Source organism: Alexandromys fortis, unplaced genomic scaffold, assembly GCF_014885135.2.
Source record: "Alexandromys fortis isolate MF-2015 unplaced genomic scaffold, M_Fortis_MF-2015_v1.1 scaffold_124, whole genome shotgun sequence".
Taxonomy (NCBI): domain Eukaryota; kingdom Metazoa; phylum Chordata; class Mammalia; order Rodentia; family Cricetidae; genus Alexandromys; species Alexandromys fortis.
The window spans coordinates 4,312,366-4,338,570 of record NW_026067995.1 but is presented as its reverse complement, the minus strand read 5'-3'; the positions used below and the strand labels follow the sequence as shown (position 1 = coordinate 4,338,570).

The 26,205-nt window shown below is 39.3% G+C and overlaps 1 protein-coding gene across 2 annotated transcripts in view; it reads right to left on the bottom strand.

Annotated features, from left to right (window-relative positions):
• Positions 1-216: 216 nt before the first annotated feature.
• The window catches only part of Ttll7 (tubulin tyrosine ligase like 7), a 103,795-nt gene continuing 77,806 nt past the window's right edge, over positions 217-26,205 (bottom strand). For both annotated transcript variants that reach the window (XM_050160101.1, XM_050160102.1), the window contains exons 19-21: positions 17,250-17,410; positions 12,048-12,222; positions 217-4,626 (exon numbers count right to left, since the gene is read on the bottom strand). In XM_050160101.1, the coding sequence (XP_050016058.1) occupies positions 4,507-4,626; positions 12,048-12,222; positions 17,250-17,410 (456 nt within the window). In that variant the 3' untranslated portion in view covers positions 217-4,506. The remainder of the gene's footprint in view (positions 4,627-12,047; positions 12,223-17,249; positions 17,411-26,205) is intronic.

Genomic DNA, 26,205 nt, shown 5'->3' with positions numbered 1-26,205 from the left:
AAAAGCAGGTAGCATTATCACCCTAAAGTTGCTGCACAGCAGCAAAATTTACTGTGAAAATATGTTCACTAAATTAAATACTTAATTCAATTTGCTTAATTGGTTGCAGTCTCTTCTACTACTGAAATCAGTATGTGTGCATGTAGTGTGCATGTTCCTATGTAAAAGGAGAAATCAAATGATGACATACTGTTGGTTTCTTGTGTTGACATTTTTATTATAGTAACATATCTGAGTAATTGAAGTAATTTCTCCATATAGGTGTCACATGCTAGAGCATGCCATGGCAATGTTAACTGCAAGTTTTGTTTACATTCCAGGTGCATCTTCTGCAACATTTGCATTCATATACAGGAAGTAAAGCACAAAGGGATAATTTGATCCATGATCTGTGTTAGCAAATGTATTCCCTCACCCTCAAATTCAGACTCCTCTGCAAGTCCATTAAAATTCAGATGCTGTAGCACGTAGGGTAGTTGTTATATGAACTCAAGGACCAGAATGGCTATTAGCCTTTGATAGAAATAAGCATCTGACCACTTTTCAAAGGCAAGCCTTCTTGCTAATTAAGACTGATTAGTCTGTTGAGTGATGTGTTTGTCAAGGCAAGCGCTTTCTAATTCACAGGTGTTGATAAAGTTGAAAGCATTATACCGTTCTTCTGGGCTGGCACACACCTCAGTATCATAATGTTTACCTGAGTAAATTTCTTCCAATATACCACTTCATGATAGATTCTCAAAAATAGAAGCAACCTCAACATGTATCATTTCAACGCGCCAATTTCTGTTGTAAGACTGTTAAAGTGCATCTCACATCACTGAGATCCACACATTTCATGTGTTATAGACACACAGGCCTCAACCTTGTTCCTAAAGTTCTCAGCAAACTTAACTTGATCCAGTATTTCATTGAAGTTTTATTGTTGCTCAGGCAAAACCACACCACTATAAGAATTCAAGGAAGACCAATGTCTAAAAGGCAAGATTTCTCTTCTTTTTTACTTTGGCCATGCACAGATAAAGTTTCAAAGGAAACTTGAAGAAGGAAAATAGAGAGAGAAAGCGGTGTGACAAATCAAGTTTTCTTTATGAATACATTTCTACAGTTTTCATTTATTTACAAGCCAACGTTAGTCTAAAACCAATTAAATCTCTAATAATCAGTGTGTAGATGACATGGCCTTTACACTTGAAGTCCTCATTTTAAAGAGAAAATCAAATGACCCAAAATCACCAGGTCACAGTAACACAATTGTACAGTTATACTTTTATTGTTGGTTAATGCTTAAAACAAGTACATGAGATCCTGAATTCAAATTAGCAATGCTAAATAGGAAAGGAAGGGATTTTTCTATCACTCTTGAGGTATTTACTACCTTTTAAATAATATATATTTAAGAAGGAATCAGTGCTTTACAGAAGATTAAACAATGGCATGTATGCAGCTATCTTTTTGGTATTTTGAACAGTGCTATTGCATATGTTTCAATTTGAAGATAATGTTTACATAGAATGACACTGACATGTTAAAGAAGAAAGCGTTGGGTTTATACTCAAACATCTGACGCTTCAAATCAGCATAATCCCATACTCATCTATTTTCCAGGCTAAAGAGAAAATTTGAATATAATCATTTTTTTTCAAAGTCTAGGAGACACTTATTTCCTGTGCATGCATAAATATTAGTTAAAAGAAAGGAGTGTGGGTTTGGTTTGAACTTTAGAGATAAGAAGTCAAGGAAACTTTAGGGGATTTGATCTAATTTAGGCAAATCCTTACAGACAGCAGAGTTGCTTCACTCTGTGCTCCATATAAAACTTTATGTGCATATGCTGAAGATAAATGAAATCAAACAAAATAAAATTCATGCAAAGTAAAACGAATTGCAGCAGGGTCTTTTTAATAGATTCAAACCCCCATGTCTGGTTCACTTAGGGAAAACTAAACTGTGACTTTAGATTATGTTTGTAGGTGATAACATAAACAAGCTACTACTTAGTTTGGAAAACATTCGTATCTTACAGTTTGGGGAAGCATTCCAACCTCGAGCTGATCCGAACCACGAAGGCAACCTGTCTATACCTATCCCCTACCCTGGTAAGTAAACCAAACTCCATTCTGAACAACAACAACAAAACCGTGATGGGATCAAGTAGTTTCTGAAGTTTTCTTTCTCTCTTGTGAAAGAGAAATTCGCACTGCCTTCTAGGTAGATATGTTTTAACCATCTGCATAAGAAATTGGTAACAAAAACTAAGGAATATTTTATACCTCTAAAACCCGTCTATGGCCTCCTGAGACTTCCATGGCTCATTATCATGTCTTCTCATAGCTGCTCATTAGGGAATGGTGCTATGACAACGGCAGTCCACAGCACACCAGGTAATGCACATAAATAATGAGCACATGTCTTTCTGCACGACTTCATCGTAGCCAACCAGTTGAGACAGAAAAATGTAGGCAATGAAATTCTAGTTCTCAGAACAAGGCCTTGCTTGAGTAGCTAAGGGAATGATGTTTGCTTACCAAATACTTGGCAGTTTTATGTATTTAAATGTACACTTGTTTTTAATGTATGTGCGTTTCTAGGGTGAGAATACCTACTGTGGCAAAGCCCCAATATTTTTTTTTTGGTTTTAAACAAAAATTCCTTTCTTGAATGAAATAGAAGTTTCAAAGAATACACTCTATCTCATCAAATAATTATTTGTGATTTAATATATACAAAGTGAATGACCAACAAATTGGGTTGGTATCATTTACCAATTACTTTAAAACATATATCCATAACTTCTATGTTCTTTTATTTTTCCATGATTTTTAAATATGAATTGAAAACAAAAATGACTATAAATAAACCATTAAAAGGACTGACTGTTGATTATTCCATAAAGATTCTGTAATGTTCTAATATTTGTATCACTTATTTTAATTACTCTGTACCTTATTGAATAATTCACAATATGAACTCCTAAGTTCCACATTCATTTTCTTCATTTGGTTGCTTTAGTCTCCTTTGAAAACACAAGAAAAAACTATGTGGGTTGTACTCGGAAAAATCTCTGATGGAATGTGTGTGGGTGAGCAGCCATAAAGAAGCAAAATGGCTACCATTAATTTGTGTAAAATAATGAATATTGCAGTAAAAAAATATACTCTCCAAAGGTGGTTTTAAAAGTAAAATACATATACCTTACAACTGGGGTCACCAACGATCCACCTTTGAATGAACCTGGGACAAATGGGCTCTGACTGCTGCCGCCATGGAGTTATTTCTTCATTTACTGGAAATATATTCTAAGATATGAAAAGCAATCTTGAGTTTTGCAAATACTTAGCATCTGTGAGTAAAACCTTTGGAGGGAAGTTTGAGCAAATATTATACTTCCTGAGTTAAAAAATCCATGGCTGTGTTGTCTGTGGAAACTGAAAGCAACACAAGAAGAGTATGGGAGTATGCCGCTCGGGAACACGTGCACAGTGCCTGGACAGAGAGACAACACCACACTGAAGTTGGATTAAAGACTGGCTTCATGGCACATCAGTGGGTAGTGACATGTGCTCCACGTAGGCTTCTCTTCAGAGCCTTCAGATTATTTTCTGAGGTGAAATGAGACACCACTGTCATTAGACTTTGCAAGGTATATTGGTCTCAACACAGAGACTTAAACCCATCCATAATATATTTTCCAAGAAAAGCGAGTGCTATGTGACACAAAAGTCACACAGCCAAGCCCTATGACACCTTGTCTCCTTGTGTGACTCTCATGGAAAGTCAAAACAAGTGTACATTTTATTCGGAAGCCACTGGACTGTCTCCCCTTTAGATCACACCATGACCTTATCAGATCTTTCCCGAAAGTGTACACTAGAACAAGTAGCTACGTCTCCACATAGGAGGATAAAATGTTGGGGAGTCAGGCGAGGATTTTGTTCTAGGACTTTACAGTGTGCTACAGTAACCATAAACCCGTTTCATCCTAATCCTATCGTCAAGCCAACCCCAGGCTTCTACGTCGCTTGTGTTTCACTGTTAAAACAGTTGCTAGAAGTGAGAGAAGTCAGTGATAAGATATGCTCAGTGCTTTCTGAACTCTAAGCTGTGTTATCTAGAAAATAATTTAACACTGTAAGGGGATCTTCAAGACCAATTCTGCTTTATATACTCTGCAGCAAAAATAACATTTCTAGTAGGAAGTAATTAAATGTAAACCTAGCAAATTCTACACATTTGCATATTTGTGTAAACAACTTTAACATGGTTTATTGTATTTCCAGAAAGGTTAAATCTTATATTCAGTTTTCTGCTAATTCTTCTTACATATAATAAATAAATATATATTTATATGTTACTTGAGTGCATGTGTGTATGTATTCCATACACTTATATGACATATATACATAAAACAGCACATAAGGGTCACTTCCTCAAGGTTCAACTAGACAAAATAAATGAATTGCTATTATGTATAGCCCATGACAATACTCCATTCAGCATTCAGTCTCACAAATGGCCATATCGGGATGTAAACAAAACATTGGAGCGAGTCATTCCGGGCGAATTATATTTCATGTTGTATAGTGGTGATCTCATGAGGAACTGGGTACTTCCTGGCAGCAAATAAAAAAAAAAAAAAAAAAAAAAAAAAAAAAAAAGATAGTTAAAAAATTGGTTTGTTGCAACAAAACTTTAATGTCAATATAATTCATGAAAGAATTACAAAACTAGTTATTATCCTTCTTATCTGAAAACTGTGACTATCACAACAATACAGTTCATACAAAAATTTCCATCTTAAGAAAGCTGAACATATATGACATATGAAATTAGCATACCATGACATGCTATTATCATTGTACTCAAACATCACAGTGCTGTTTGTTGGTTCACATAAACTTATAATTCATTATCAGTGCCTGTAACTAACACATAGAGCCGGACTAACGTCTCCTTAAAACGTGATAGAAGAATCAGATACTTTGACATCTCAAATCTTTAGCCTTTTACTAATTATTTTCATGAAGAATTTGGCAAGCCGCATTAACCTCAGCGTTTATTTAAATGATATAGAAACACAGATACTAATTGTGTAATGTCTCATTGATTCGATATAACTATAGTTAATCTAAAACATTCTTAATTAGAAGCTTTGTATTCTTAGATAACTCAGTGTTTATGTTACAGATTGATGTAATCATGAAGCCAAATGTATTTCCAAATATCTGATTCCCCCAGATTTTAGAAAGACAAGATAGTATATGTATAATATATATTATATATAACACATATATGTTATATATGATATATATCAGGGTGCCAACATTCTGCAAAAAAAACATTAATTTTATGTAATTTTATATTCACAATTGATAATAAATACTACAAGCAAATTTACGTTCTAATTCAGGTCAAATTTGCCAAGAAACTGGACCTTGTTTTTTGTTTGTTTATTTGTTTGTTTGTTTTCAAGGTCAAGTTTTAAAAACTGGGAATTACATAAAATATGGAATTAGGTACCCATATTTTCTTTTCCTGTAAAAATCTTGATAGTTTGGTCAGTCCAATCTATAGATCTATAGCTGAATGGACAAGAAAATCCATAAATATGAATGAAAATTAACCATGGTATATAAAGCCTGTGTTGTAGTAATAACTACAGCAACGTATTGCAAAGTTAGGTTAAACGTATCTTTGAGGAGTTTCCAATAACAAGGGACAGGAGAGCATCACTGATTCATTTCCTTCTTTGGCCACTGGAATCTTCTAAGCAGCATCATGAATGAACACATAAGAAGCAAAGTGAAAGGTAAGACCTGTCAGCGGCCTAGTTTATGACTTCAATGCTGAGACCTAGGGATACGTCTACTATATTAATGAGAAACTAAATTTACAGTAAATCTTAGGAAAAGAAAAGAATTCATTATAATAAAACTGCAAACAGCATCAGATTAAAATAGAATTTTTCATAATATCCACAAACATTATTTCATCCTAAATAATAATACCTACTAAATCTGTTACCTAATATCACAAACTATAAATAATTGTGTTGATCATTAAGTTAATAGAGCAGTCAAATAACGCACAACAAAGTAAATTAAATCAAAACTCCAGAATGGTTGATGAATAATGAAACAACTGATTTCTCACATCACAGATTATATAAATTATTTTCTTAATATAACTAGGGTAATTTATATGGATTAATTATGATGTCAAGTGCTGGTGAAGTCTTAATGATTAATCTGATACCTTTGGCACGGGAAAGCGTCCCTTCTTATGTAGGGCAAGGAGCAAATAAAATAAGGCGCTGATCAAAACCTACGAATCCACAGTGGGTGGGGACAGTCTAAGCTCTGTGGAAAAGGCATCAGGAATAACACAAAAACAGCAACTTCTATCAAACTTCACACATGTGTATGTGTGGTGTACACGCATGCGTGTGGTCGCCTGAGCATGCCTGTAGAGGCCTTAGGTCGATGGTCAATGGTTGTTTCTCTCCATCTTGTACTACTTTTATGTGCTTAGACGGTGTCTTTCAGGGAACCTGTAGCTCAGCACCTCCAGCCAGCTTGTCCCAAGCATCCCCAGCTCCTGGGTTCTGGGATTATAGGTGGCCAGTACACCTCCTGAGTTTCTGCTATTAGGTGGGTTCTGAAGATCTAAATTCAGGTCTTCATGCTTGTGGAGCAAACATTTTAGTCACTGAGCTATCTTTACAATCCTCCAATTAAAATTTTTAATTTCCAATAAATTGGCACTATTGACACTTAGGAAACATGCACAAAAGCTACTTTCTACTGTCTCTCAGTAGATGGAACCCATCCTAGTCCTCAGCCTCCTGAGCATTGGTAAATCATATCCAGCCTCATGAATATCTTGAGCTCCATTCTGGCACATGAGATAAATTAAATAAATAAATAAATAAATAATAAATAAATAAATAAGATCACAAAGTACAGGATCCTAGGTGATTTATTTTATACTAAACAATTCTTTAAATAACATTTTATTGGCCAGCACTATTCTAATTTTTATAAGTATCAACACATTTTATTCTAATAACAATGACCTAAGTACATATCACTGTTAGCCACGTTCTACAGAAGAATAAGCTGTATGAAGCAGCTGTCTTTCCCCTGCTCACATGGCTAGCGAAGGGACTCGACAGGTCTCAGAGCCTGTGCAAATCTACAGCTTTGCTGCTCTTCAGGAATGAACTCCGTGGTCATGACAATTCCAGACTCTTGTCATGGCACACAAAAATACCCCTTTAAAACCTGTATTCAATCATTATAATAACACTTTCAGGAACATGAAGCATAAAATTACCCAGGAAGTACAGTGGGTACGGACACCACAAACCCCAACTTTCTAATAGAAGCGGTAGTTAGTAAGAAACTGTTCTTTTAGACTTGGAAGAAGGAGAAGTGTGATATGAACTGGAAAAAGTATATGAAATTATACTGGAAAAACACTCTGCTTAGCTAAAACAAATGCTGTGGGTATTGCAAGGCATTCTGGAGAAATGCAATAGCTATTTGCCTCCAAGTCTCCACTAATATCTCCTGGGAGACTCCAGGAGCTGAACAGCAAATATTACTTTTAAATTGTTCTTTGCATTGGAGTTAAATAATACAATTTGATTTTTTTTTAGGCAGGAAGACTGTCTCAAGGAAGGGAATTTATAGACTCTATCTGAAGACTTTATATAAGCATCAAAATACAAAGAAATTTACAGCTTTTTGCCTAGCTTATTTTTCCTGTACCACAATAACTCACAGCTAACTCGTACCCGAGAGCAATGCACCTGACTATCTCCATTGACCTCACTGCACACCCATAGCCACACTCGTTGTATTAGGCTAGGTGTGTGCACGCCTACATACCCACCATGTAGATGCAGAGCACACAGTTTTCATATGCTATCTTATTGTTAACTCTGACGATGCCCAGAATATCAGTCATTTAAAACCAATAGGGGACTTTTCCTTGACCATGTAAGTGACATTCACCTTCCAACATCTTTCTGTAGTAGGACAAGGACACCTGAACTCTTTCAGACAAACCCAGCTTCCAAGTTTGAGGACGGCAGGATAAATAAAATCAACAAACTATGAGCACTGTGCTTTTGGAGGATTTTTCTTATTGTCTTGAATTTCATGACAGAAATATTTTTTATCATTCTTGGATATAAAATTCAGTAAGCTAAGCATATTAATCTTATATAGCCACCTGCAAGCCAAGAATACTGTCATCATCCCCAAAAAGAAACTCTACATCAATTAATTTTCCTAGTTTCTCCTCCTCAGATTGGGTTCAGGAACTCAGTGATGAGAGCACAGGCCTAGAACATGGAAAGCCCTGAGTTTTGGGGGGGAGATGCTCACCTCTCCCCTAGTCCCTTACCAGGTTCCTAACCTCTGTGGTTATTTGGATGGTACCATGCAAATCCAAGGCTTAAAAGGTAGTATGCATATATAAAGTAAAAGATACAATATTTGTCTTTGGGGGTTTAGGTTGCCTCACTCGGGATAACTTTTTCCAACTTCATCCATTTATCTCTGAATTTAATGATTTCATTTTTCTTAACAGCTGAATAGTATTCCATGGTGCAGTTGTACCACATGTTCCTGTCCATCAGCTGATGGACATTTAAGCTATTCCCCATTTCTGGCTATTGTGAATAAAACAGCAATGAAAACGAATGAGTATCTCCATCTCCATGGGAGGATGTCGAGCCCTTTGGGTATATGCCCAAAGGTATATATGGTATAGCTGAATCTTAAGGTACATTTATTCCCAGATTCCTGAGGAACCATGACCCTGCTTTCCACAGTGGCTGTACGAGCTAGCCCTCCCATCAGCAGCTCTCCATCCTTGACAGCGTGAACTGCAGCCAGCTTGACTGATCGTGGCCATTCTGACTGTCCTAAAACAAAACCCCAAAGTGGTTTCCATCTGCATTGTCTGGATGGCTTAAGGAGGCTGAACATTTCCCTAGGTGTTTCTAACCCATTTATGTTTCATGTTTTGAAAACTAGCTTCTTAGTTCTGTACTCCATTTTTTTTTTAAATTTGGTCTTCTTGATGTTCTGCCTTTTTAGTTCTTTATATATTTAGATACTAATCCTCCATCAGATGCACAGTTGATAAAGATCTTTTACCATTCTGTAGCCTGCAGCTTTGTCTAAACTGAAAGAGCCTTCTGCCATATAGAAGCTTTCCAGCTTCATACGGTCCCATTTATTCACTGTTGATCTTAGTGCTTGTGCTATTAGTGCCCTGTTCAGAAAGTCACTTCCTGTGCCAGCGAGTTCAAGCCTAATCTGCACTTTCTCCTCTATCAGGTTTAGCGTGTCTCTTAGGCTGAGGTTCTTGATGCATTTGGAGTTGAGTTTTGCACAGGGTAGGTGATAAATATGATTCTATTTCCATTCTTCTACATGCAGTATCCAGTTTGACCAGCACTATTTTTTGAAGATGCTGTCATTTCTCTGTCACCAACCCCTTCCCCTCAAGGCTCAGGGAATATGCAGAAGAGGAGGCAGAAAGATTGTTGAGAGCCAGAGGTGACAGGTGACTCTGAGGAAATGAGTGTCTTCCAGTTACAGGAGGACTGATGTGCAGATGAATTCAGAGACTGTGACAGCATTCACAAAGCTTGGACAGGCTCACGCCAGATGGGATTCCAGTACTGAGTGGGGGAAGTGAACATGGACTCCCACCCCTAACTAAGAAGCTATCGTCAATTGATACCCACCGGGAATGGAAAAGTTAGTTTTCTCCTGTGTGGTCTCACTGGGTGTATTAACCACATTTCACAGTAGGCCTCATGCCCAGAAGTAGTTGGACAAAAAACAAACTTGGGGATATTTTTGTTGACTATTTTATTTTACTTCACTTTGCTTTGGGCATTTTTTTTTGTCTTATTGGTCTTTTGCCTGTAGATCTTGGCTCTCTCTCTCTCTCTCTCTCTCTCTCTCTCTCTCTCTCTCTCTCTCTCTGTTTTCCTGTGTGTGTATCTGTGTATCTTGGCTCTTATTTGTATTTTGTTTTGTTTTGTTTGTTTCTTAAAGAGAGAGAAAGAAACATAAATTTTTGGTGGGTAGGGATGTGGGAAGGATCTGGGAGGAATTAGGAGAGATGAAAACATGATTAAATATATTATATGAAAAAAGTTCTTTTTCAATTTAAATAAATAAATAAATAAATAAATAAATAAATAAATAAATAAATAAAAAGGCCAAGGCCAAAAACACTGAAGACAGCTTATGCTGGAGAGGTTGTGGGGTAAAAGAACACTTCTGCATTGTTGGTAGGAATGCAAGCTGGTACATCCCCTTTGGATGTCAATATGGCGATTTCTCAGAAAATTAAGAAACAACACTCCTCCAAGAGTCAGTAATACCACTTTGGGATATATATCCAAAGGATGCTCAATCGTGCCACAAGGACATGTGCTCAACTATGTTCATAGCAGCATTGTTTGTTATAGCCAGAACCTGAAAACAATCTAAATGCCCCTCGACTAAAGAATGGACAAGGAAAATATGGTACATTTACATAATGGAGACACAGCAGAAAAAAAATAACGACATCTTGAATTTTGCAGGAAAATGGACGGAGTTAGAAAACATCATTTTGAGTGAGGTAACCCAGACACAGAAAGACAAGTATCAATGTAGCCACTCATAAGTGGTTTTTAAGCATAAAGCAAAGAAAACCAGCCCACAAATCATAATCCCAAAAAACTTAGACAACAATGAGGACACTAAGAGAGACATACATAGATCTAATCTACACGGGAAGTAGAAAAAGACAAGATCTCCTGAGTAAACTGGGAGCATGGGGACCTTGGGGGGGGGTTGAAGGGAAGGAGAGAGGCAGGGAGGGGAGCAGAGAAAAATGTAGAGCTCAATAAAAATCAATTAAAAAAAGAAAAACCACAAAAAAACAATAAATAAAATAATAAAATACAGTTAACTTTGTCTCTGTAATTGTTATGATCAATCGGTTACTATTTGCAAAAACAAAATAGTCAAAACAGATTAGATATACTACACAGTGTACAAGAAACAAAATCTAAGACAAATATGTGGGCTGATCCTTTCTGAGGAAAATATTCCAATCCATTCTATGATTCCGGGTCCTGTGGAAGAGAGTGGGCTCGAGTGCTCTCACCCTCCCTGAAGAAAGATGATCTCACTGCGTCCACCTCTAGCGATTCCAACCACTCTTTATTTTCAAATCTCCTCCCTGACTCTCACTCCTTTTTGACTATGACTTCATTTTCATCACTCACTTGCTTCTACTCTCAGTAACACTGCAACTTTAGTATAATAAAACTAAAGTGAAAACGGCTGGGAGCATAGCTCAGCGCCCATCCTGTGTAAAATCCCGGCTCCAATTTCCTATCACCAAACCAAGCTGTAATAGGTACCCAGAGTTACAATTCATCTTTAATTCTGATAGGAAGTGCAAACGTATAGTGACATTCTAAAGTGACTACACTTTTATTCTGTCCATTTGCAGTGTGACAGTTGTTTCTTGTTAATGTGTTTCTACTTTCAGAAGAACTACATGTTTTAACTGGATACACCTGAAATTCAATTTTGTGATAGAACTTGACAAAAATTCATCTCCTGCTGATTGGTGTGGCCAACGTCTTGGTAGAAGCATGTTGAATAAATAAAATCAAACCAAATGCACTTTCTCAACCATATTGTTATCAGGAATGAATGTTGAAATGCCCAATAATAGTTCATTTTATTCCAGCAACAGGAATATATACATCAAATATGCATATTTCCAATCACATTACACGTACCCCTTTGGCTAGTGATTGCTCTTCGGTTTCTTAAAGACAAAGGCTGTGCAATTAGAAGCTGCTTTGTAGATTAGGAAATGGATGCATTTTCAGTTTTTGATGATCCCCTAACCAGGCATAAAAAGGCTCCTAATTGAAAAAGACCCTCAATTTCGAACTGTCCCATGCCATGTCTCTACACGATACACACAGGGAACTAAGAAAGTCCGACTCACCTGGAGTTACCCCAGTCGGGGCCGATGCCTGAGATGGGCCCTCGCGTTTCATTGGTGTATTTGTAAACCACCAGCAGACACTGCTTACAAAGCTCCACCAGGCGCTGGCAACACTGGAGCTGCAGAGGACTCACCACCTCCGGGCTCTTACTGAAGATGCTCTCCCAAGAGGTCCTGTTGGCATGGAAACAGACATGACTTTGTGGGGTTCACTGTTGGAAATGGCAACCAGCAACAAACTGGGAAACAAGGTAGAACTGGCCTCTCATAAATGTGATGAATATGGAAGCTTTATAACAGATACAAATTAGGAGGTCAATCTTCGTTTTTGAAATATCGAATTATTACAGGATTTGTATAATCCTATATATGTATGTGTGTGTACATATGGCCATTAGTGCTACCCAACCTGGAGAGCTAACAAAATGACTCATTCCTGCTTTTAAAAAATGAAGCTGTTCCATATTAATTTATTAATTTGTTAACTGCTCAAATTTTAGGCATTATAGGAATTTAGGGGTTTTTTTTAATTCTATATTTAGCATAATACCAGACACAAAGAGATTATAAAGTCATTGTGATTTGTGGCTGCCCTGCTCTACGAAACTCAGTTTGACCCCTTTCTAAATACTCTCTGTATCGATCATCCCTTCTGCTTCCTCTGTAACCCATGGGCACTCACCTCCCACAACAGAAGTTGGGTGTCCCTCCTCTTTCAAGGAACTCACTCCAAAGGAGGAACAGTTCATGATTCCCTGGGAAGCCCCACTGTTGGTGCATACATGTTTGTCCGTGTCACTGTTATCAAGTCCCAAGCTATCATCCATGGCTTAAATCAGATATCTTAGCGTGGATGGAAGAGGGTTAGCTCTTCAACCCTTGAGAGGAAAGTTCAAGTCTCTTTTGACAAAAGCCAATGTTTGTAAGCCTCAAGGGCAAAGAACAGGTTTTCGGAAAGAAAGGAAAAAAAAATACTAAGGAAAAATCCTTTCCCTGGGGGGAAAAAATCTCAAAAGAAAAATCCAAAAACTCAGTTTTCAACCTTCGGTAGCTATTTTATATATTTGGAATTTAAAAAAATTCTTTACATATTTCAAAGTGCTTGAAGTTTCTTTGTTTCATTTTTTCCTGCAAAAACAACTGTTTATTTTCTCAGGAAAAAACATGGTCCAAGAAGACAGCATGTCCTCAGCAAATGACAGATTTTTTTACAGGGTTAAAGCTCAAGTGAGTTAATTGAAAGAAATAGATTTTCTTCTGGGTTTGGAAATGTTAAGGTCTAAATATAATAATTCTTCCTTACAAAGGCATAAACATTTCTGATCCAATTGATTTAATTAAACAATTAAATGTGAGCTCAATTAACTCAACATTTACTACTAAACATTTAACAATATATGTGTGTTAGAGACACACATTACAGCCACAGATATAAGTTAACTTACCTAATTGGAGCAAAAAAAAAAAAAAAAAAAAACACTGGCGAAGATAATTACCATTTATGTTTGTATTTAATATGCATAATCTAAAAGACCTTAAATGCCTGAGCTGAGAGATATAAAACTGTATATGCCTGTAAATACACATAAAAAACACCCTACGGGGGAGGGAAATGGGAGGCTGGGAGGAGGCGGAAACTTTTTTTTCTTATTCTCAATAAAAAAAAAAAGAAGGAAAAAAAAAAAACACCCTACGTTTCGACTGCCCATCTAGCCCTCTTTGGTGGGATTCTGACATGTCTACGAGCATCTATCTTTTTCATTACCCTCCACGCGGAACAGGAGTTTTCTTTATACTTTGAAACATCTGGTTAGATCTGTACCAGGTCTCTCACATCAAGGTTATTTTTCTTTACTGACCTTGGAATTTAGAGGGGCGAGAGGAAGAAAGAAGATGGAAGAAAGATAAAGGGGTTTCTTTATTTCAATTTGATACAACTTTTACATATCATGTGAGGTTTGTCTCTAAGGCCATTGATGCTACCAACTCAGCATGGCTATCCAGTTTGCTGTGTTTGCTGGCTCCTGCTTACAGAAGAAGAGCTTTGACTGGTCTACCACTCTCTTCTCAAGACAAATGTATGAACCAATGTCCTATACACACTTCCTGTGTAAACATTCAATATCACTAGTAAAACACTTCATTCTAGTCTATTAAGTTATATTCAAGTAACAGCATACAAATCCCCCCAAAAGAGAAGAGAAAATGAATAAGGCCCAAGCCCTGTTGCCAAAGGCTACCAGAGCCTATACACAGAAAAGCCGTGACACTCAGCACTGTGTGCTCCTCAGCTACTGCCTGCTGTAAGGAGTACATATGAAAAGCTCCTTTGCTACACTTGTGTCAAAGTAATGACACAATTTTTTTTAATTGTTGTTGTTGTTGTTTCTAGCAAAGGTAAAATGAGATAGGAAGAGGTGAAAATACCAGAGCTTTCCAATCAAAGATCCCAGGGTCTTTTTGCCTGCTTTTTAAATCTAAATTCAAAGAGAATAAAAGCACTAGCGTCATTGAATTCTAAAAGAAAAATTAAATGATTTAATAGTTCTTTTGAGTTTTCCCTAATCCCCAGAGAAATATTAAAGGAGATGGCTTTAGATGACATTTTTAGTGACATAATGACAAGGGATAAGATCCTGAATACTTCTCACAACAAAGAGGGGTTAATGAAATCCCAAGACTTAGAAAGTCCGCCTATTATTCAATAATCCAACCACTTCACCCTCTTCCTCATGAAAACGTTAATAAAACATTTATCTGAAGAAGGGAAATAATTTATCCCTTTGTACCCTAGAAGAAAACCTAACTGATGGTTAAATGTGTGGAGAAAGAAGAAAGACCGGTTTTGCTTTGTCTGTTTAAAAATCTAGACAGTCTGTCAAGCAAGTGGATAATCACCAGAAGAAAGATTTGAGTGCTGAAGATCTACCAAGAACATAGCCAATGGGAGGGCAGTGCCTTCCCAGTATCCAGTGCCTCCTTGTGGCTTTATGGATGCCTACACTCACTTGTGCATACTCTCATAGAGACACATACACGCCATTTTTAAAATAAAATATATCTTTAAAAAAATCCTCCCAGGGGACTATGTGGAACCAAGGGGTTTTTACGCATGAGCATCCAAGAAGAGAAAGACCAGGATATTTGATACAAAAGCCCTGAGCTAAATTTATTGAAACCACATTTTTTTCAATGTTTCTGGAGAAAGGCAAAAAAAATGGCTTACTTGTTTAATCTTATTCTTGGTTATTAACAGACAAAAACAGAAATGGAGCTGCCCTATTGTTATTTAAAATATTTGTCTAATATTTTCCACATAGGTGAGAAAGAAAACAACATTTTTTTTAAATTAAAATCATTCATTAAGAAATGAGACTAGGTTTCTTTCACCTTAGCTGCTGGATCAGCTATTAAAGGAAGACATACTGATGGGCAAAGTATCAAAAGTACAGTCAGACTGTGGAAGATCCAAACTGAAGACCACCAAGCAGAAGTAGCACCATGTGACGTCACAGAATCGAGAAAGCCTACCGAGCTCACTTGTGTCTGTGACATAAAGCCCGGAGCTAAACATATAAAAAAACACCAGCACGTTAGAAAAGCGTGTAGAAAATTGAACTCCTAAGTGTTTCTCCTCCACCTGTTCAGGCATAACTGGCTAAGCAATTGAACGCTGGGGAACTGAAGTGAAGAAGGCTTGGTAAATGCGGGCAAACAGCAAATATGTCTGGGGACAAACAATAAGGTACTGCACTGAGAGCTCAACTCAGACTTCCTGGGTTTAAAAGGAGGGTCATCCAATTTCTATGGCAACCTGGATCATTTACGTATTCTGTATACATTTTAGTTTCTTTGCCTGTCAAATGAAAATAACAGTAATAGTCTACTCTAGATATTTTTATGGTGACTATATGAACAACTGTCCTATGCTTAGTAAGCCCTAAGTAAGTAATAAGTGTGACTTACTACTGCTGTCAGAACTTGTAGAGAAAGATACTACCAGGAAAATGTGCACAGAGTATTATGTTAGCGGCAGGTGATGAGGAAACTCAACCAAGCCAGAATAAGTTATCAAAAAGAGTAAGGAAATAAAATAAAATAAAACCCTGTGATCAACAAAGTCACCAGATGTATATATTTAGATGTTGACACTGGCAAATACCCAGCATTAATGTAAATAGCAGACTGCCTTACAGCCTTCCATGGTTGGCAGGAGCTGAAATCCCTATGTAGAACCAAGCCAAAGGATCCACAAACAAACCAAACCAAAGAGAATTCAGATAGAAGCATTCCAGAGAGCCATCAGTTGGGGTGGAGGGTGGCTATAGAACACAGATCAAATATTTCACCTAAATCTCTGGAGGGAAGTCTTATAGCCAAGATTATCCTCAGATGGAAATGCAACCTGGGGTAATCTTCCACTGGTGAGTGACCGACAAGGGAAAACACCTAGTGTTTACAAGGGGTCTGAGAAAGGCACACATGACTAGGAGTCTCGGCACTAAACAGAATGCTAAGATTTCACAGCAGAGAATAGTGTACTCTGGGATGCTACACAGGGCTCAAATCATGCAGAATGGACAGATTTTTAATATTTGAAAAATAATCAGTTTTTTTCTGGAGCACATGGTGGTGGGCAGCCTGCATCTGTAGACAAGCTTATACTCGGACGAAAGATGAGAGAAATGTCCACATTTTAAGCAATGATCTTGATAAGCGAATAAAACACTGGACTCAAGACTGCCCAGAAATCTCTTTAATTGGGAATGTATGTGTTTGTGCAGATATGTGGTATACATATGTATGTGTGAAGTATGTGTGTGGTGTGTAGGCACATATCTGTATATATGTGCCTCTGCATGGTCTGGTATGTATATTCTGTGTGCATGCACATGTCCTGCAAGTGTTTCTGTATGTGTGCATGGGGGGGAAGTTTGATGAGGGTCCCTCCCTTTCTTGATTACTCTACATCTTATTTTTAGAAAGAAGGTCTCTCATTGAACCCAGAGCTCACTATTGACTTATGCAAATCAACTTAATTGATATAAATTATATTTGAGTACTATAATTACATGCAGTAAAAGTTCATCTTTTAAAAGACTACTATTAAAGATGTTTGACCATGTCCTTTGTCTGCCTGCATAACTAATGGCAAAACATTTAAAATTGCAGTAACAGAAAATGAAATGACTTCAACTTACCCTGAGTCACAGAAACAGCTCCACAGTCCTTGGCCATGACTCCAAAGTAGGCGATTAAACACCCTGTTGAAAATCCGGTATAAACTCAGTTCTTCAGCATCCGGGACCCTCCAGATTCTTGGAAGAATTGTGCGGATACTTGATTTTACTATGTCCAAAACCTAATGGGAAAACGAATACTTAAAATAGACATATGCACACATGAGTTCAAAGGTATCTCTTATCAGGGAAAGGAGTGTGTCATCTCCTGCAGCCCAAGCTGGCCAAGAATTTGTTGTCATTGAAGCTGGCTTTGAGTTCCTGAGTCTCTTGCTTCAACCTCCCAAGGCTCGCATTATGGGCATGCACCACTATGCTGGCTTAAATGTAAGAGATGAATGTGTGTGTGGAGACAGGAAGGGAGGGGAGGGGAGGGAGGAGGAGGAAGAGGACGAAGACAGAATCAGTAAGAGAAAAGAAGAAGCCACAGGCAGAAACACAGACCAGCACACTTGTGCAAGTCTACTGGTCAGTGACACCACTTGAGGAAGAGGAGAAGGACCAAAACAAGTGGAGACCTTGAGAGAAATGCTTTATGGGAAAGATCACTTGAAGCAGAAGCCTTCGTTCACTCAAATCACAAATCCCAACTCTAGAAGGATTGAAATGTCAAGTGTTAAAAAAAAAAAAAGTCAACCATTCAAATGTCAGTGCGTAAATATCTTCTAGACCCTGAGTGGGAAAAAAACTAAGTTGCATAACATCATGATTATATTAATATAAAGAACCTGAATTCATTAAAGATATCGTAAAGGAAAAGCCAGACACCATGGCGCATTTGTGATCTCAGGAGTGGAGAGCCACGGACAGGCAGATCCCTGAAGCCCACTGGCCTGTCCTCTGGGTTCAGAGAGAGGATCTGTCTCAAAAAACACAAGGTAGGAGGGGCGGCTAGAAGGCTCACAGGTAAAGGTGATTGTCACCCAGCAGTCAAAGTCTGCTGACCTATTTTCACATGGAGGCAAAGAATCAGCTCCACAAGGCTTTTCCCTGAGCTCCACATGTGCACAACAGCTATGCACCCCCAAACACACACATAAGGAGAGTAAATGAAAAAAATAATAAAAAAATAAGCTGGAGAGAAATCAAGGAAGACCTCTGGGCCCCACTAGTATGCGTATGCACACATCAACAATATATAGCACACACTCACATACATACAAAAACACACACAGGGCCACAGCCTCCCAATGCTGTCAGTGTGAGGAGCGAAGCCATCGAGATGGGGGCTGGCTGCTGTAGATGTTAGGTTCACACACATGAAACAAAAGCACAGGTCGTGCACAACCTGATGAGGATATTATGGAGAAGAAATACTGGAATCAACCCAATGAGCGAGACTCAAGAGGCCCTAACAGACATGAAGAAAGCTTTTCACGACAAATGATCAGGTGCTGGAGTACATATTTCTAACTGAATATTGTAAGAAAGAGATATCAGCAAGCCAGGCAGTGGTGGCACAGGCCTTTAATCCCAGCACTCAGAGGCAGAGGCAGGCAGGTCTCTGTGAGGTCAGCCTGGCCTACAGAGAACTTCCCAGGACAGACAGGGCTACTTAATAAAATCCTGTGTGGAAAAAAAAAAACAAACAAACAAAAGGCGGTGACAGGCGGATCTCTGAGTTCAAGGCCAACCTGGTCTATGAGAGCTAGTTCCAGGACAAGCTCCAAAGCTACAGAGAAACCCTGTCTTGAAAAACAACAAACAAAGGCTCCAAAGCCACAGAGAAACCCTGTCTCGAAAAACCAAAAAAAAAAAAAAAGAAAGAAAAAAAAAAGAAAAACAACAAACAAGCAAACAAAAAAGAGACATCAACAAACACAACTGTTTTAACAAGTTTAACGATGATTAGTTTTTTCCTTAAGATTTTGTTTTATCAACTTATGGATATTTCCCATAAAAATTAAAGTGAAAGATCAAAACATGGCAGGGAGGGCACTGGAGGGAGGGCTTGCTGCTCTTGCAGGGGACGAGGGTTCTGTTCCAGCAGCTCACAACCCTCTGAACTCTGGGTGCAAAGGATCTGTCTCCCTCTTCTGGGGGAACTTGCTTTCACAAGTACGTAGAGACAGGTGAAGACACAGCTGCTCTCTCTGGGAATAAACAGTCATTGGAAGAAGGGTATGAGCCATTTGTCTCTGTAGGCACTCACTAAATATTAAGTGATATTGGCTGTTGATGACCAAGTTCAATTTCAAGCAAACAGCCATTTAGAACTCAATTTGATAAAAACCCATTTTCAGACTGATATTGTTCTTTCTGACAGAATACCAGACTACACAGGTACAGCCCCTCACAGGGAAGTGTGTGAGCCCCACAGTGGCTTTGTGCTTCCATTACGGCGACACAGGGAGGGAAATGCACATCCTGCAGTATGTGGAGGTTCGTCAGTAAGCACGGGGACGGAGCAGAGATAGTGCTGCAGTTCCTGATAGACACTATCCTGGGTCACAGTGACTCCTTAATTACAAAGAGGATTTAAAAAAAAACACTTCCATGTGAATTATTCACAAAAATACTAATGTAATATTCATATCAGGCATTAATGTAATTTATGCTGTTTTAAATTTCATTTAAGCTATTCATTTAATGCTCTGCAATATTTAATGTGGAAAGCAGGACTCATGATTGGTGCAACGTAGGAACGGACAGCAGCAGAAAACATGATAAAAATTTGAATCATTTCTCACCTTTCCTCTCCGCTTTCTGTCACACTATATTAGTGAATCATATAATAGGCTAAAAATCAAGAATGAAAGAAAAAAAGTAGCCCATTACAGGTTATTCTAAATTAATCTCAAGAATAAATGTAAGGCCGGGAGGTGGTGGCGCAAGCCTTTAATCCCAGTACTTGGGAGGCAGAAGCAGGTGGATCTCTGTGAGTTCAAAGCCAGGCTGGTCTACAAGAGCTAGTTACAGAACAGGCTCCAAAGCTACACAGAAAAACAAAAAAAAAAAAAAGAATAAATTAAACAAAATTTGAATGATGCTCTTAATAGTCAAGATTTAAACATTACCCTAAGCAACTAGTTTTTCCATTAAATTATAAGAGACATTTATCTTTCCAATAAAAAGGCATTTGGATTACGATGTGTTGATGTGTTTATTCTTCCTTTTTACATGTACCCCTGGTGATCACACATGATTCACAAGGACCAAACGGAAGGGTAACCAGTGTGGATTAGCAGACTGTCCTGAGCCACACAGTGTGCAAGTCATACTACTTAAGAGATTCTCTGGGTCACGTGACTACATGTATTCTATTCTTAGTCTCGGGGAAAATTGAGAGCACAATACTCTAGTATCCTAATCTACAACATTCCCTTCCAGTATGGTCATGAGGAAAACTCCTCAGTCATCACAAGGGCCGTACAAGCCCCTTGGCGCAGCAGGGCTTTCCTGGTCTGGGAGAGCTATATAGATGCTTGGCTCCTTCCCACAGACCAGCACTGGGAACTTGGATTCCCCTTTGATTCTCCTTGCTTTCCGCTTTCAAGTGGCCTCCTCTGAAGCCGAGCTCTGGTCTTAGGAGAGGGGATGGGCTAGAAAGATCCACTTTGACAGTGCAAAGGAAAAGAATCCAAATGCCTCCTCTTCGGGATTCTGAAACCTCAGCTAAGCTCTTTGCTAACAAGAGCAGTATCTGCATGTCTGCCTAGGGAATTCCGGATCTTTTTTTAGATTTATTTTTCATTTTTATTTTTAAGATTTTTTTAAAATTCTTTTTAGAAAAACTATCTTTTCTCGTTTTACATGACAAATCCATTTCCCACTCCTTCCCCTCCTCTGCCTCCCCCCACTAATCCCACTCCCCATCCACTCCTCAGAGTGGGTAAAGTTTCCCATGGGGAGTCAACAAAGTCTAGCACATTGCTTTGAGGCAGGACCAAGGCCCTCCCCACTATATCTAGGCTGAGCAAGGTATCCCTCCAGAGAGAATGGGTTCCAAAAAGCCAGTTCAATCAGTAGGGATAAATCCTGGTCTCACTGCCAGTGGCCCCACAGTCTGCCCCAGCCATACAACTGTCACCCACATTTAGAGGGCCTAGTTTGGTCCTATGCTTGTTCCTTCCCTATCAGGCCAGAGTTGGTGAGCTCCCACTAGCTCAGGTCAGCTGTTTCAGTGGGTGTCCCCATCATGGTCTTGACCTCTCTGCTCGTATTATCACTCCTCCCTCTCTTCGACTGGACTTTAGGAGTTCAGACCAATGCTCCATTGTGGTTCTCTGTAAGACCCTAAGCAATAGTGGAAAGGGTGCCTGAAGGACCTTGCCCTGTAGTCAGATTAGGAATTCTGTATCTTAAGACAGCATCACATAGTAGAGACAAGCTACTTACCACCAACCCACAGCAGGGTCCCTCAGTGACCAGATCTTCCTCCATCAGTCACCCGACTTTAACTTCTCATCCAGCTAACAACAGAGAAATGATGCCCTGCCCAGTCACACATTTGCCCTGTCCCCAAAGGCTTAGAACAAGGTCTACCACTTACCAACTGCTTACAAAGCAAAACCTATGCAGATGAGGCAAAAACCAGAGCTTAGATTTATTCTAGGCACAGGTGCATATATTAAATCCTTAAATCTCAAAACAAAACCATAACATAAGCACTGTTGGTCCATGGCCCCTTCCCAAAACTTCCATTGAGGCTGGAATCAATGATCACACACACTAATATTTCTACAGGAAAAGATGAAAATATTGAAAGCAAGATATATAGAAAAATGATATGTTCTTTCCTGTCAAATCGGCAAGTGAGTTCTAGTGGGTTAGGCTTTGCCAACCAATGATTAGGTAAACTTGCAACGTCCAGATCAGAAAGCAACTTCTCTAAGATCACAAGTCACGCAGACCTCAGTCTCTCGCAGTACTGCAGCACAGTCTTGTGTTCTCAAGGGCCAACAGCAGGAGCCTGGGAGACAAACCCTGACCTTGTCTTCTTAGATTCAGACCCATTATAACAAGTGACATTTAGGAAGATAGGTGAAGTCACTGTACAGACAAGGCTGCTAGACACCTCATTCTTGTCCTTTATGCCCATTGGATTTGGACTAGACTGCTTAAAGGTATCATGGACAAGCAAAGATGGTTGTATCTTCAGCAAACTACCCACAGGAAGGCAAAGGGCAGGCAGGCCAGAAATCAAACCCAGACTGGGATGAGGAAAATCTATTGCTTATTCTGTTAGTGATAAACTTTTGGATTCCTGGTATGATCTTTGTTAGACAACTTTAACCTTTAAATAACTAGCCCTAAAGTTGTTATAGAGCTGACAATAACAGTGAATTTATAATTCTCCTGCCTTCATTGCCCGAGTTATGGGATTACAGGCATGTGACACCATGTGCAGCCGGGGATTGAACTCAGAGCTTTACATTACAAGTCACTCAGATCTCAGCTTCTGAGATCTCTCTAGGCAAGGCTCTCCCCACTGTGCTACTTCCCCAGTCCAGAGCTGAATAATTTGTGAAGTATAATAATAAACGGCCAACCTGGATCCTCATGCCTATCTGCGGCCCAAGCAAAGCCAACCTATAAAACCTAAGTCTCATTCATATAAAATGAATTTTCAGAGCATCCCAATCCAACATTAAGCTCTCTGTGGAAAAAAAATAAATGGAAGATTCAGTGAATAGCAACGTTGATAAAATGAAAAGATTTGTCTTTGCGTGAAATATAGCACATCTGAAGGCATAAAACACACTGACAAATACATATTTTGCAACTACAGATGCTGAATGACAAACTGCCACCTACGGCTGAGCAGTTGGCCCTAAATTCAAATAATGGCAAGAGGTGAAGACGGTTTGGAAGCAACATTAAAATCACTGTGTGCCGCAGTAATGACGCGTGCAGCCGCTGTGGCTATAGGGTGAAGGCATATTTGCTGACACAAAATGTGCCGCTGAGAACGGCATCCCTGTCAGCCCAAATCAAACAGAGGAGGGAAACGGCAGCCCTGAAATACAGGCGGCAAGCGGCAGCTACGGTAGGTGTGGAAGAGAATTTGCTACCCAGAAGCACTAGTAAACAAGGCTCCATTAGGAGCCCTAAAACAAATGCAAATGGAAAATGACAAGATAGCTGATTCCTCTCTACCCCCGGTCCTAGTTCGTGCCTAACTATGGCAATGGAGAATGTGCTTCTCAGCAAATTGGGTGTTCTTCACAGCCCGTCAACGCGGCGGCCCACTCAGACTTCATATAAATTCCTTCCGGAATGTCTGCAGCACGGCTCTTGGCAGAAAGCTAGACTGCACAACTGTGGGTTTACCACAGCCTGATGTTAAGTAAGATGAACTGTTCTCACCTTCACCCACCGAGGACTCGCCTCAGTATTTAATTCCTGAGCTCCAGGAATTAAATGTATATTTTATACCCCTTAAGGAAAATGTGAAGAAAGGCAAATCACTTTATTCTTTAAGAACATACACACACGTGCACACACAGGCATGGCAAAGCATGTGGGAGCCTCTGTGAGTCTGGCAAGGTAAGCTCTGAATCTCACAGTTCTCTAATGAAGCATCAGCAATGTCACTGTCCTGAAACAGAAAAAGAAAGATAAATATGTATTTCAACAGTAGCCTCAGAATGGAAGTACCAATGCTTAGAATGTGCCAATCCCTCCACTGTATCTGCAGAATCCATGATTAAATGAGAAAATAAATGAAGGAATTTCCACAGACCCTACAGCACCTAGCTGAGTTCATGAACAAAACCGGCAATCAATAAAGGCTTGTCAAATTAAATCAAGTAACTTGTGTGACAGCCATGGATGCAGGTGAGTCAGATCAATCTGTTTTAAAGAGCTCGGTCATTTGATGCTTTCTTATTCAGAAGGGGAACTACTGCCTACGCGTTACCTAGGCTGCTCCCAGCCAAGGAGTGAGCAAAGCTGGGACACAGTCCAGGCACTGCTGCCCAGGGCCAACCCTCCAACATGCAGCTTTTTGTCTATTCTCTCCATCAGCGCGGCCAAAGCCTTCTCAAGATTAAGTCTGAGGTCATTTCCATCCGAGCCAGCCCTTTTGTTCGCAAGTGTCTGACCTGGGCTCAGGCTGAACTCCTCTGCCTGCCTCCTTCAGATCCCTCCCCATTTATCTCTCTTGGGTGTTCCCCCTGGAAACCTCCTTCACTCCTAATTATCCCTGCTTAGCAACTGCCTCCCAGCGGAGTAAAGTGGCAGAGCTCACCGGTGATGATTGGCTGTTATCACAGCTGAAAGAATGATGTATCTGGTTAATCCAATTCTAATACGTTAATTAAACCTTTGGCTTTCTAAGAGGGTAACATCTTATAATATCTAACTGCACATTCTATGGCTGATTTACATCTCTTTATTTCTTCCTGTCTTGGATATGTTTTCTAGCTTTATAAGGAAGTCACACCAGATTAGACACGGATCAATATGGGAAGTCAACAGGCCGTAGTTATAGCTCCTTCCTACACATTCCGTACACACAAAGTTCAAGTGCACACAATGTTTCTCTTTCTCCCATGAGCTGTGCAGTGCCTAGAGCTACACATGTCAGAGAAGGTCTAATAAGCCACCAGGAGTAAGGCAGGAACCTATCAAACCCACGTCCAAACTCCCCTAAGTCCCAGGACTCTTTCCACCCCCTGCCACTGACTCTCTTGTTCCCCACATAAAGCTTTCTGGTCAGTGCGCTTTGGCGTGCTACATTAGCCCTCTTGTCACCAAAAGAACATAGTTTCGCCAGTCATTTGGTACTCACTCCACTTCTGATTTCATTGGAAATATGGAGAAAAAAATATACATTGAATTTATAATACAGATAAATCAGTTAGTCACATTATAATGTGTCCCAATGATCCTTAACATGATAATTCAACACTTTTATTCCTGCCTGAGGTACATTTTAAGCATTTCAGGTAATTAATTTCCATACTCTGGATTAAGCAGGGAAAAAAATGTTTAAAAATTTAATTAAAACCATAAATCTTTGTTTACAGTGAAACTCAGTGCCTCCCTTGTTGGCTGCTGTGATGAAGCATGTCCATGGGTGTGTTCATCCTTGCTTCTTTTCACAGACGTTGGTGGAAGAGCTATCAATTCGGCACAGTTACTTTTACAAAGATGTTAAGTTCTACACAATTGACAACTTAGAGTCGAATGAAGACGTATGGGAGAGACCGCTGGAAGCAGGCCTGCCATAGAAGAACCCCATCACGCAAGGACAGCTGCTGAGAGCCCTTCCCTGCTGCTCTTCCCAGGTGGGCTCGTCTCTTGCTATACTGAGGCAAAGGAAAGGGAGCTGTGGTAACCATGACCACAGCAAGAAAAACTGCTACAAATGAATTGCACGTGTAGGTTCCAGAGCCTCTGTCTCGCAGTTCTCCATCCACCACATCCAGAGGCCTCCTGGCAAGATCCATTTTTCTCTAATTAATATCAGCCCTTCCTATTCTTTGAGTGCCCAAATCCAAGACATGAATTCTTCGGCTCAAACTAGAATTGTCTATTAAATAAGCCGTGTAGGAGAATGACCATAACTGTTGAGCTAGTGTGAACTATGAGACATTATTAGCCGTTTTTGGGGGGGAATGGGTACTTTATTGTGTCTTAAAACACACAGGAAATATAATACCTTTGGAAAGAAATTGACCAAGGAAGTAGCAAAATGGGAGTCCAAAATGGGAGTAAGATCTGTATAAACTGAAAATAAAGATCCTGGAACCTCACACTGGTACTGCCTCTTCATCCCCTCAAACAGCCTCTCAGGAACTCTTAAGTGAAGAGCACACAAGTATTCGTGTAGTAAATTGCCATGATGGAGCTGATGTTATAGCACATGCGTGTGCTAGTAAATTCACAGGCAAGTACTTATATTCACTTTGAAATTTCAAATCCTACTAAGCATGACCCTTAAGCATACGGAAGAGTCCTTTCTACTCAC